This window comes from Protopterus annectens, chromosome 3.part0, assembly GCF_019279795.1.
Source record: "Protopterus annectens isolate FY-2018-M chromosome 3.part0, PAN1.0, whole genome shotgun sequence".
Lineage (NCBI taxonomy): Eukaryota > Metazoa > Chordata > Ceratodontiformes > Protopteridae > Protopterus > Protopterus annectens.
In genome coordinates, this window is record NC_056731.1 from 38,724,936 (window position 1) to 38,738,532 (window position 13,597).

General features: G+C 38.4%; 1 protein-coding gene across 3 annotated transcripts in view; it reads left to right on the forward strand.

Moving 5' to 3' along the window:
• Nucleotides 1-13,597, forward strand: part of LOC122796246 (nebulette-like) — a 1,283,698-nt gene that overhangs the window by 1,168,973 nt on the left and 101,128 nt on the right. For all 3 annotated transcript variants that reach the window (XM_044064567.1, XM_044064568.1, XM_044064569.1), the window contains one exon: nt 10,654-10,769. In XM_044064567.1, coding sequence (XP_043920502.1) covers nt 10,654-10,769 — 116 coding nt within the window. The remainder of the gene's footprint in view (nt 1-10,653; nt 10,770-13,597) is intronic.

Below are 13,597 nucleotides of genomic sequence, written 5' to 3' on the forward strand. Positions count from 1 at the left end.
GCATTCCATTGTGGAATACTAAGCACCCACATATTAACACATAAGTGGCAGCCACTTTAATACAGACGAGGTAATGAGGTATCTGGGGACTAAGGTAGATAGTGATCTCCCCTTTGACAATCATATCATTAGGACATCCTTTTATGTAGGCCATGTGATTACTAATGGGTTCCCATCTAGACATACTGGGGTTATAGTGCCCCTTTACTTATCACTCGTCAGTCCCATCATAGGGTATAATAACCCATTTGGGTTGTACCTCAGAAGACACTTCCAACAGCTGGAAGGTCCACAAATGTACCTCAACAAGGGGATTACTAGCCTCAAACATATGCCCTATGCAGCCAGACTGAATAAACTTCTGCTTTACTCAGTGGCATCTCATTTACCCAGTGATGATCTCTGCTGGCCAACACAGCCATGTCGAACTCAGGCTTAATGGATATGCTCCACCTATGGGAATCCATGTCACAGTGAGCCACACACTGTAGTGAGCTGAACCTTGCCACAACAATAACTGGAAGATGCTGGAGGGATGGATTCCTGTCAAAGACACTCCCCATACTTTGGAACAACATCCCTAATGACATTACACAGAGCCCCTCACTAACACTCTGCAAGAGAAACCTTGAAGAGTGGATGGGGAACAGTAGATGCATCCATGGGTTCCTGCCATTGGCTCTGTCCACAGAGGGACAGTTAATGAATCAATGGGGTGGCAAAAGCTGACACATTTTGGCTAGGCTTATGAATGGCCTCTGGTAGTTGGCCAAGTACCTACCTATGAACCTATACGTATGGTATCAGCACATGCTGATAGCTTAATTTACTGTTCAGGTGTTGATTTAACTTGTGCCAATGGCAGTTGTGGGTGCAATAGTTGAGGGCTGCCTATGTTGGATGCACACAGTAGACTGCCTATACATGACAATTTGCAGGTAGACTTGTGTGTGTGCCATCCATTTTTACTGTGTGTGCAGATGGCGAAAGGTGTCGGTCCCTAGGTGCCTACACTGTCAGTGTGTGTGGTATACGTTCCCTCTTGCCAAGGCTTGGGCATACTGGGCACGCCTCTGTCTGCCTACTGGGGCTGGCTCAGGGTGTTCATGGTCTGAGTACTTCAGTGGCTGTGTGGCCCTTGGCAATGTTGGTGGGCTGTGAGGGCCTTCACCATTCTGTCCCTGCTGCAACTGTTTCTGGAGGATCATATCGTGTAACATGGCACATACTATGAAGATGTGGTTACACGTGCCTGGAGAGTAGTGCAAGGCTCCACCAGATATGTCCACGCAATGGAACCATGATTTCAGCATCCCAAACACATGCTCTATGATGATTCTGGTTTGTGCGTGTGCCTCATTATGGTGTTCCTGCATGGGTGTGTGTGTGTGCATTTCTGATGGTAGTCAGAATCCACGGTTCCAGTGCATAGCCAGCATCCCCCATCAGGTGGCCATTTGGGATGCCCACCCGGCAAATAACTGATACAACTGTGAGGCATGTCAGATGTGGGAGTCGTGATAGCTTCCATGGCTGCCAGCACACACATCCATGATAATGCCCTGGGCATTGCACACAACCTGGCAGTTGATGGAGGGGTATCCCTTGTGGTTTATGTAGTGCCTACCCTGCTCACCGGGTGGTGACTTGATGTGTATGTGCGTACAATCTATTGCACCCAGTACCTCAGGGTATTCTGCCATGCAGTGGAAGAGATGCGTATTGCTGGCCAACTCCTCCTGTATTCGGGGGAAGTATATGTGCTCATTGGCATGTTCTAACATGGCATCCAGGAACTGGTGTAGTACCCTGGATGCTGATGCCTGTGAAATCCCCATGATATCCCCAGTTGGTCTTTGAAAGGTATCTGTAGCTAGTATTCTCAGGCTTACATATACCTTCGTATCCACTGGGATGGGTTCCCCTCTGTTTGTTCTGGCTCTGAGGCATGGCTGGCACAACTCCACAAGTTGCTGTAGGATTTCCCTGTCCACCCTGTAACACTCTTCTATCTCCAGATCATGTAGCACCTGATAGGTTGCCCTGGGTCTGAACACCCCCCTCCTCTTCTGGTGCCTGAGATGGTCATGTGCATCATCCTCCACACCACCTTCAGTCTCCAACACATGCTGGTGGATCAAAGCTATGGCAGCCCCTAACATGTACATACTAAAAGATCCCTGTCTGTATACACCACTGGTGCGGAGTGTATGGGAATACACAAATGTGTGCGAGGTGCTTTCACACTTTATACTATTGTGCTATGGATGCTGCTGATGTCATTGGGTGTGTATGAGCTATTCCAGCTGCAGAGTGTCTTAATTATGGGTTTTACAATGAGTACTGCAAGTGTGGGGCCTTTACTGTGGAGTTATACTTGCCTACCTTGAATAATCTGTTGCCCTTTAATTCACTTTTAAACCTGGATCCCCTCCATTATCAGGCATGTATCCACCTGCCATCTTTCTTGTTTTGTACTTTCCCTACCCAGTCATGGCAAAATGTGTCTTGTAACTGATATACTGCAAATCGGCTTTGTTCTGCTTTGACACTTTACTGTTTTCTTTGCAGTACAGCCCCTCCTGTTTCCTGTTCTCCAGGTAGCTGCTTGCAGCCTTGTTAGTGGTTGTCAATGGCCCACTGTAGGCTCCTTGGTGTTAATTTGTCATTTGTACCCCAGTTTCCCTGTTGCAGCATTTCCTTATTTCTTTCTTATATCCTTCTTGTTTCAGCTGTAGTGCGCACCGCGCAAATCATTTTACCAGGTTTACGCACGTTTTCATCTCCGTTCACATGCATACTCGGTTACCTTGTGTACTCTCAGCTAAGCAAAGCTATGGCCAGTTCAACACACCCTTATCCTGCAACTTTGCCTAGCTAGGGGCAAACCGGTTTAGCAATTCTCCAATGTGCTTACAGCAATGGCAACACACCCCTCTTTTGATGTCATCTTTATCTCAAGGGCACACCTAGGTGTTATAATGCTACACTGTGAGGTGCATCCTTACACCAGCGGGGAATCTGTGATTCACTATTGCTCCTCTCATTTGCATGGCATTGCCTACTAATTCCTAGGTACCACGCATAACACTGTCACAGCCCCTTAGCAACCCCTGCGCCATAGTATGGTGTAGCATGCCTGCCATTGACTATTATGAGGAAATCTTGATATGTGTTATATTGCAGTTTTATGCTATATTTTTATATTTTCCTTGCCATCCCCTCTGCGCGCCGCTGCCCTGCACTTCCATGTCGCGATAGTGCGACTATATATATTAAATGTTAATTTTATATTTTGTACATTTTTTATGCCACTGGCTATATATTTCGCAATTGGCATATATTAACAATATAATCCATGTGTTTGGTCGGCTGTCATGGCTCCGATTTTATGTTTGCAAAAATGTAAACCGTTTTCTACGGTTTACATTTCTGCATGCTTACACTATGCCTGCACCACTTCCTGGATCATTACATACCTTCATTTGCATGCTACACTGCTGCACATGGGGTAATTAGCATACAGAGCCCGGGAGGTGTGCAGGCGTAGCGTACACAGGTAGTGCACGTGGGAACAACTCATACCTGGATCGCTTGGTGGCCATATTTGGTGTTAGAATGCCGACACTACGCCTGCACCTGGCGCAAGCTTTATGAATCCCGGAGATAGTGGATGACTCCAACAAGAGCCTAAGTTAATGTTTTCCCTAAAGGTAACTAAATGTAAGCAACACAATGAGCTCCCCTTCAGTATACAAAATTGTATCCTGATGACCCCAAAACCCTATTTTAAAAATCAGCACTTATATTTACAGAAGTAATAACAGCCATATAGCAGTGAACAGGTTCATATTATATGCAGTTTTGAAAGTGAGACTCATTTTTTTTTTCGGATTTTATTTTGATTCTCACCTTGGCTGTTTGCCATCTGCCATGTCCCATTGCCCCTGCCTAGTCTTCTATTGTGACTTTCCTTGGCACCTGTCCAGTTTACCTATATAGATTGGTGGTGTCCTACATACAGAGAAAACTCAGTGTAATCAATCAGAAAAGTGAGTGGAGATGAGATCAAGGTGTGCTGGTATGACAACATCTTAACCGCTACAGAAGGTGCTATTGGTAGGCTGTACCCGCTGTGTCTCCACAAGAATCCAATGTGCATTATGGGTGCACATGTGAATGGAAAAGACTCTAAACTGAGAACTTTGAGTCATTTAATGAAAAATCCCTCTCCTCAAACAATAGGTGAGCTGGCACAAATGGCTATTTCCTAGTGATTACAGTCTCACCTTTCTAATTTCTTGCTGATCAGTGTTGAATAGGTCAGATTTCTGCTCTTTGCAGGCATTATGCTCTGTGTCACCCATTATTACCCTTTTGTTTTTCTCCAACCTCCTCTCTCTGACTTTGTCTTCCCTTAATTCAAATTTGAGCTGAAGAAGACCACAGGTCAAATGATAACTAAAATTGTATATTCTATTTACATTGTGTACTCCTACACAACTTTAGTTTATATTCAGTTTATATAGTGCTATTTTCTGGGAACGTTGTTAAATATTAAACACTTGCAGTCTTTACACAAGCTGTCATTGAAAGCATTCATCACTTTTACTGCTGTCATGGATAATAATTTTTTCCTAGCAGAAAATTTAGGGAGTCATCCACTTGTGGTTGTTGCTCTTCCCCTCCATCATTGTACTTCTTTCATGTAACTGAGAAACATTGCTTTGCAACTGTTTTGCACCAAATTAAAGCTGTCATATTTAGGCCATTCCTTCAATCTTGCTAAGCCCTTTTTGCACTTATTTGTGTATTAACCCAGTTGCATGTTTTTAGGGAGAAGACACATGTATGCCTAGAACTTCATCACAGGTGGGCTGACTCCTATGATACTCTATATTAACCATCATTTTTTCTGGCCACACAGTTTACTTTTGTCCTCTGTGTCTGTTCTCATAGATAGAAATTTGCCCCTGCTGCTTCCATTTCACCCATGACAGTTCTTAGAATGTATCATTTTTTTGTGTGGAATGGTTTCAGGTGCATTTCAGAAATGCAAATGAGATGCTAGAAACTGTACCCAAGGAAATAAGCCTCTACACCCCATATTTCGTTGAAATAATAGCAAACAGCAGCCCTAAAAAAAGACGAGTCAGTGTTATAAATAATAAAGGACAGCAGCATCACTGATATTACCCATAATTCATTGAGCATGATTTCACTTAGTAAAAGGACTGTTCACCAGTGCTGGACAGTATGTGTAATGGAGGCTAGTAAGCACAACGTACCATAGTTATTCAGATCTCTTTCATATATGCCTCATCAGTGGATACAGATAAGTGCCTCTCAGCAAAAAGTATAGTCATTCCAATTACCAGAACAGGCCTGTCAGATCTCTGATATATAAGTATACTCACACTCCTCCCTTATATGCAAGTCTTGACAATGTCTGCAAACATATGTACATTGTCTCACAGCACATCATCCAAATAATATAACATAGGCATACTCCAACCCTTCCCTCAACACAACAGTCTCAGCAGTATGAGAGTAAGAGTAAGCATATTCCCAAACTGCCCCAAATCAAACTCATCAGTACTTCTGTAATATTGTATGTAGCATGAATCCTGTTATTGGACCAACCAACCTCTGAGCCTTACTCTGATAAAATATATTACAACCTGCTGGACGGAAATCCAGACACTGAAACATCATATGATACTGTATTCAACAATTATTATAACATAACTCCAACCCAGCCAGTAAAGCATCATATCATGATGTCTTCAACAATTCCTGTAACATAATGCCGTACAGAATAGCACCAACCACCACAGCTCACCTAAGGCTGTGAACAATGCTGTCTAGTAACATAAATCTCATTCTGATTACTGAACAAAACAAAAAATGTCTGCAAGCAGTTATACACAGACTATCAAAACAATCCACTTATAATACATATAATTGCATTTCATGGGTGCACAAACACACACACACACAAACATATACCTACCACACTTGGCTGTTATGCTAAAGCTCTTTTATTTGTGTACTATTTGATGCATACATTTCACACAGACATTCAAGTTCAAGAATTGGTTCACATGCAGTCACATGACACACACAATTCCATGCACTTATTCTTATACACCCTGTCTAGACTTTGCACATGGCAAATGTTGACAAATATAGTATATACATAACATTGCTGCATAACATTATATTTATTTCCAGTCTGATTTTCAACAGCATTTAACTATAATTAAATGAAACTTGAAACATTACAACAAATATCATAGCATTTCTTAAAATACTACAAATGGTTGTTTTTAATGTGCTCTTGTACATATTCCATAAAAGTCACTTAATAAAATACATTCAGAATGAATTAAAGCATAATAACAATAATCACTGGTGATGGCGTGATTTATGCAGTATTTTTACAATAGTCTTTCATTAGGACAACAGTACCTCACCCAAGTGGTCTAACTTCAGAGCTCATGGGTTCCATTTCCTAAACATTAACCATTGGGTATATATTCTTGTCTTCAAAATAGCAGACTCAACAACATATCTGAAATGTAAGCTTATCTGAAACACTCCTCTCAACAAGGTAGTCCTGCCAACACTACGGATGGTAAGTGCAACACTCCTCCACTCAGCACATCCACCAATACAGTGTCACATTCACATAAACATGCCCAATCCCTTGATACAGTGTTGATGGTAATGTCTCAGTCGCATATGGCATATTCTCTTCTCTTCTTTTCTCTCAGCATAGCAGTCTCTACAGTGACACAATAGTAAAGGTATTCCACTTTCCTCATTGCAGGAGCTCCTTCAGTGGTTGAGTAACAAAAGAATGTCTACAGCCCGTTCTCTCAGCAAAGCAGTACTGACAGTGTGAAAAATAATGTAAGAATAAAATTCTCCTTGAGCACATCAGTCCTGTAGGACAGCATATAACAATAACAAAAGCAAATTGGTATTCTGTCAGCACAATAGTCATATGAGTGCTAATTCTCAGTATATATAGCATCTCTCCACATCCCCTTAAAATTATTATAAGAGGAGGCAAAAACAATAGTAGAGACAAAGGCAGACAGAGAGACAGAAAGAAAGAATAAAAGATAGATAAGCAGATCAATCACAAATCCAGGAATTTGAAGAAAGGAAAGTACAACCTAGAAAGTAAGCCATGGGGTGGGGGAGGGCTCTAGAAAGTAGGCCATAGAGGGCTACTCCAAGAGCAAGAGCAAAAACCAAATAGATGGTAGGGAGTACAACACATTGAAATAATGACAATAATAATGTATTTCAACTAACAAACATATATTGACCCTGAGAAAATATATCAAAGCATTCAACAGTGGTCATGTAAATGACCTTAGCTTTCACAGACAGCATGCTTCCTCACATTAACCCCCTCATCAAAAGTAGCTAATCACTTTGTTAGTACATCACTGAATCTTGATTGTGAGAAAATTGAAAAATGTAATGGCCACAGTAGTGTATTTTAACTGGCTGTTCATAAACACATACACTTCCCTGCTGATAAACCACATAAAAATAGCCTCTTTCAGTCACTTCTATAACCACCACTGACAGCCAGTTGTGAAAAAAGAGAAAGAGAAATAATCAATGACCACAGCTGTTTGGATACTGCTCACCTGATAAACCACATCAAAAAAGATAGCCACCTTCTCTCTACAAATAAGGTCTGACTGTTTGGAAAGTGAAATAATTAATGACCACAGTAACACATTTCTAGCAATTGTTCACAAACAAAATATACTACTCCCTTGTAAATGTTATTAAAAAGATTGCCACCTTTTGTGTAGACTCATGGGGAAAGAGTTAATGACCACAGTAATATATTTTATTTAGTTGATAATAAGACATAGTGATCCCACAAGCCATATCAAAATCATAACTACCTTGTGTATATATTTCTAAAGTTGAATTGTGAGAAAAGTAAAAGATTAATAACTACCTCATAGATCCAATTGTGAGGAAATCAAAGCAATTAATAACTGGCTAATGAGAGACACATACTTCTTCTAAGAAAAGCATTATCAAATCAATCAACTAGGATCATGCAAATGTCTTGTTCTGTCACAATCAGCATGTCTCCTCACCCATACTCCAAGGGATACCTATCTTCTATGTATACCGCTGAGATTTGATTATGAGAATAAAGAAAGAATTGACGGCCATAGTAATGTATTTAAGCTAGTTGCTCATAGAACACACATTGTAATCCCTTTATAAGCCACACCAAAAAGATAGTCTTCCTTTTTATATACCTATTAGGTTTAGTTGTGGGAAAGTGAAGAAATTGAGAAACGTAGCATAGCAACCACCACCCTCACAACAAACAGTATTAAAAAATTATTTATATTATGTGTACACCTCTGAGTACTGATTGTGATACAAGTGAAAAAAGGTCAATAACCACAATATATACTTAAACTAGCTTCTCACAGGCACATATAATACCACTGACATGTCACATCAAATCATTCAGCATTGATCCCACTGCATCATGCCAGCTTACTCATAACTACAAAATACGCCATCTTCTGTGTACCCTTCTGAGATTTAACAGTGAAACAATTGAAAAATTACACTATAATATATTTCAGCATGTTGTTTGTAGATGCATGACTTCCCCATTAAGAAATATCAATCCACGCATTGGCTAGCCCTTCTGATTTTAAAGACAGTCTGCTTCCTTATCCCATGTACCCATCTGTATACCCCTCTGATGTTAGACTATGAGGAAAATGAAAGAATAACATAGGCCCAGTAATAAACTTCAGATTGCTGGTTTCACATATCTGTATACCTTGTCCCAGCCCAAATGATCAAAGAAACAAATGACTGCTCTTTACTTTAACTCACATACCAACTCTAAGAAATGAATTGAAGTGTAGTTGCAAGAACTGGCAGGAATAATAGCCACAATATTTCAACTTGCTGCTACAACACCTTCCTCTGCACCACCATCACCAGACCACCACCGCAATCCCTGTAACTTAAGAAAAAAACTATGAATGGAATGATGTAACAGGCAGTGTATATTATATATATTTTACTACTGTAGTCATGCAGTTTGCATTGCAGACAAAGGGTTCAGGGAATACAATTTGGGTAGACCCTGTAGTAAAGTCTTACCTCTGTACCCTGGCAAACCAGATCTCCACGCCATCCTCAGGTTGTAACTTGACTAGAGCATTTATCCTTTCCATTTGTGATTCATCCAGAGGTGAAATATTGTTGCTTTTTACTTTGATTCATCCTAGTACAAGTTTCTTCTAAAGACAGACTCTGGTATTCAAAAATGCTTAATCTTTAATATATCATTATTTATTTTGCATTCATAAATGGATTTTAGGGTGGCTGCAATGTAAACATAATTTTATTAGACTCTCAGTTTGTTTCTTGAAATAACTTATCTGTTTGCTTTCATTTGTGAAATGATAATAACCATATGCATGCTTTTGTTGAAACCTTGAGTGACCTAAATACAAGGCAGTAAAACAAGCCATCAAAACTAGAGTTTATCAAGAGTTAATATGTTTCGAACAATATAAAAAAGTTCTAAAATGCAGCTGCAATTCCTCAAGCATGTTCTTTTTTGTTGTAAAAGTAATGTAATATTACAACTAAAGATAGGGAAATTAAACCACAAAGGTTTATATTATAAAGCATAAATATGTCCTGCAGACAAAGATTTGTGTTTTTTTTCTATCTAAATGAGATGAGCTACTCACCAATTTTTATGTAGTCGCATACTTTACAAGTGAGTTTGTAGTTTTTAGTTTGTTAAATAACTACACAGAAAGAGAAGTCTAAACAAAATGAAGTCTATATAAATATATAAATATATATGTGTGTGTGTGTGTGTGTGTGTGTGTGTGTGTGTGTGTGTGTGTGTGTGTGTGTGTGTGTGTGTGTATATATCTATATATATATATATATATATATATATATGTATATATATATATATATATATATATATATATATATATATATATATATATACAGGTCTATGTCAGATGACTGAGTTTTCCAAAACTTGAAATTCATACAGTCGAGAAAATATGATCAAGTTTCCAAAAACTCAAACATCAAAATAACACAAAAAAACACAAAAATCTATCTTTTTTTACATTTTTGCAGGGGGGGGGGGCAAGCTCCCTTGCAACCCCCACACACCCTGCAAATCATATATATCAACTCTGAGATTTCACTACAGTGAGGAAAAAGGTAAATTTCCCAATCTGCCCTACACCTCGATCTCCATTTAAAAAGCTTTGGGTTTTCAAAAACTCGATGATATGGTCTTGACCATATGAATTTCGAGTTACTGAAAACTCGATCAACTGATAGGGAACCATATATATATATATATATATATATATATATATATTTTACATATATATTATATATATATATATATATATATATATTATATATATATATATATATATATATATATATATATATATGTATATATATAAATACCTTTTTTGCTTTACAGTTTTCTAGTAATTGTACATGAAAAGAAATAGCAGCCATATTGTATTGGTCCATTCTTATGTTCATTTATTTTATGAGGAATGTAATTACTGTCTTTATTTTCTGTAGTGCCAGTTCTTCCTGGAGCATACCAACAGAGGCATTCCCTTGGGTATGGATATATGCGTCAAGGGAGCATTTCATCTGGGAGATCAGGGCTTTCCCACCCACAGTCACCAACTCTGGTGAGTAGTGATGAATTAAAGTTATATCTGGTAATGTACTGTGAGATGGACATGTACCAAAGTAATCAGAACATTTTTTTCTCCAGTATTCCAAGAGCTGACAGATATAGCTATTCTTTGCAGTCCATGTTAGATGGCAGTAGATTTCCACATATTTTGGATAGAGTAGTAAATAATTACATTACCATCTTGTAATTTTTCCTCACATTAAATACTAACATTTTACCAGTAAATATGATGCCACTAGTATTGTAACAGCTAATTTAATTGTTCAGTGGTGTCATGGTGAATTAATCAAGATCCTGTGATACAGATTCATATATAAACTCAGTTTCAGGATCAAGGTGTTATGGTGTGTACTTTAGCTATATGAGTGGGGTGAAGTAAGGTGCCATCACTGATTAGAACTTCAAAGATACACTTTGATTCTTAGACTTTGCACATTGATTTGATTCTCAAATTGAAGTCCTATGATACTATTGTTATTTTTCAGTATCAGTCACACGCCTTCATATGATTTGGATCAACCAAAATGCATAGCCATAGAATGCCATTTATTGTATAGTCAGAATGAGTAGCTAACATAGTTAGTAGTGTCTTCTTGCATAATACTTCCGTCACAGTTGGCAGCTGTGCAGCAGATGGATTTGCTTGCAGTTTTCATGATGGTGTTCTTTTATACAACTCAGAGAATAGCTAAAGGGAATGTATTTGTCCAAGGATATCCTCCACTGTATGTAAACTCAGTACTTCATTAAAGTTTGACAAGAGTTATTTTTGGCAAATATATACATGTTTTATGAAATTACACCAATTCACTTGTCATTAATTTTGTCACTTTTTCTAACACCAGTTGTTCCAGTCATTTCTTTACTATATACAATAATAGATTCCTATTACTTTTACATGAATTACTGTACTGTCTGAAAAGGGAGTCATCATCTGCCTCCATTATATTTTACATTTGTATTGACAGTCAGGATGCTAACCCCAATATAATCCACTTTGTTACCCACTGGGATGGTGCTTATCATCCCCAGTCACTGGGGGCATACAAGTTCATTATAACTTCATTGAAACAACCTTCAGACTTTCAATTTCTAAACCTGGGAAGTATCCATATGCCTTTGGGATATATCACATGCCACAAAATGTATCAACCATTCCAGTTCTATACATATTCATAGGAGGTAGGTTGTGTAGTACAGAACTCAAAACACTTAACATATTTTTGTAAGCTGTGATATACTCATGGTTAAAGATCTGTGCACAAAAACACACATTAATGTGACAAGAATCATACACTGGGGAGTCTGCAAATACTACAATATACAGGTAGCTGAGAAGTATTGGAAACATGAACAACAATGAATTACTGAAAATTATGAAGTACTGATTAAATAGGATAATCCAAAATTAACACCTAAGAAAATAGAGGCAAAAAGCTAGATACTGTAGCTGAACAAAAAATAAAAATAGCATTGATTATAGAAACAGATAGCTCTAGCAATCATTGGCTGCCACATACTGAGATACCTAAAGGCATGAAGCATCAAGGTATACAAGCCAAAGCGAGAGTGATGTGCAATGCAAGCATGTAGGTAGTTCTAAGAGCAGTAAGAGCAATAGGACTAATACAAATAATTAACAAGCATACTTAAATATGCTACCAGTATAGGTGACTCCATATGATTTGCAGAAGTAGGAAAGTCTGGATATATTGCTGCTGCTGAGAAGTTTATTATTGACAAATATAAAAAATTTGAAGCAATACTAATTTCACAAACTTTAAATGTATCCTGACTTAGTAATGATGGAGGTGCATTTCTCTCAATGTATTTGAAAGCATAGCAATTGGAGAAATTAAAAGAAAGGGCCAAATCTGTTTTCCTCAAGTTGACCCTGCCCAGCCTGTGCATCCATAGGTCCCTATTCTCAAAATCAAAGTACCTTAGGACCTTAAAACCTATGAACCTTTGAACCCTATGAACACTGCTTCTCTTTTCATTCTCTTGTTTAAAAATCCTTCATATTTCTGGTTTCTGGAACACTTCCAAACACATTACTTACAAACATGGAAAATTGTGTTTCAGATATCTAATGCTATTAATCATTTTCAACATCCATTTAACACTGTTTAATAAACATACCATGTTACTCCCTCAGTGAAAACATACTTGGTTGTTCTTGTGAACTGGTCCTGAAGAGGCTTGCTATGACTAGCTGCACCCATCTCATGCACTGAATTCTGTGCCAATGAATACCTAACTGATGACTTCCAGTATGCGCCATGTTTTTTCTTGGTGCATACAGAGTATACATGGTCCATACAAACCAGCATTCTTAAAAACAGTGAATAAAGTTCATTACCTCAAGTTGTTAAGCCTGTCAATGTCCTTAAGATGCTATCCTGCCATTTTGTGTCTATCTTCTTGCCTCCTTCCTTCATGTGTCTCTCCTTTTCTCCCAATACTCTTCTTTTTCCATGTTTTACTTTTGATATTATATACATAGAACATGTACTCTGTGTGATCATCTCTCCACTTCCCTCTTAGGTCCAGACCTTGGTCAAATCCATGGCCCCACTTCTTCCAAATGAATAAGTAGAGAACGGATATGGATTATTGCTTGTAAATTTTACTGCTTTCATTATGACAGATTCAAATATTTAGGGATACAGCTTTTTCCTCATTCACTTTTACAAAGACTGGATCCTCATCCCTTGATTCCACTGAGATCTCTTTCAAAGTGATGCTACAGCAAATGGAGCAGACCATTTCCATTTGTGTCTTCTGAGAAAGACTTGCTGTACGTTCTGAAGCAGATCT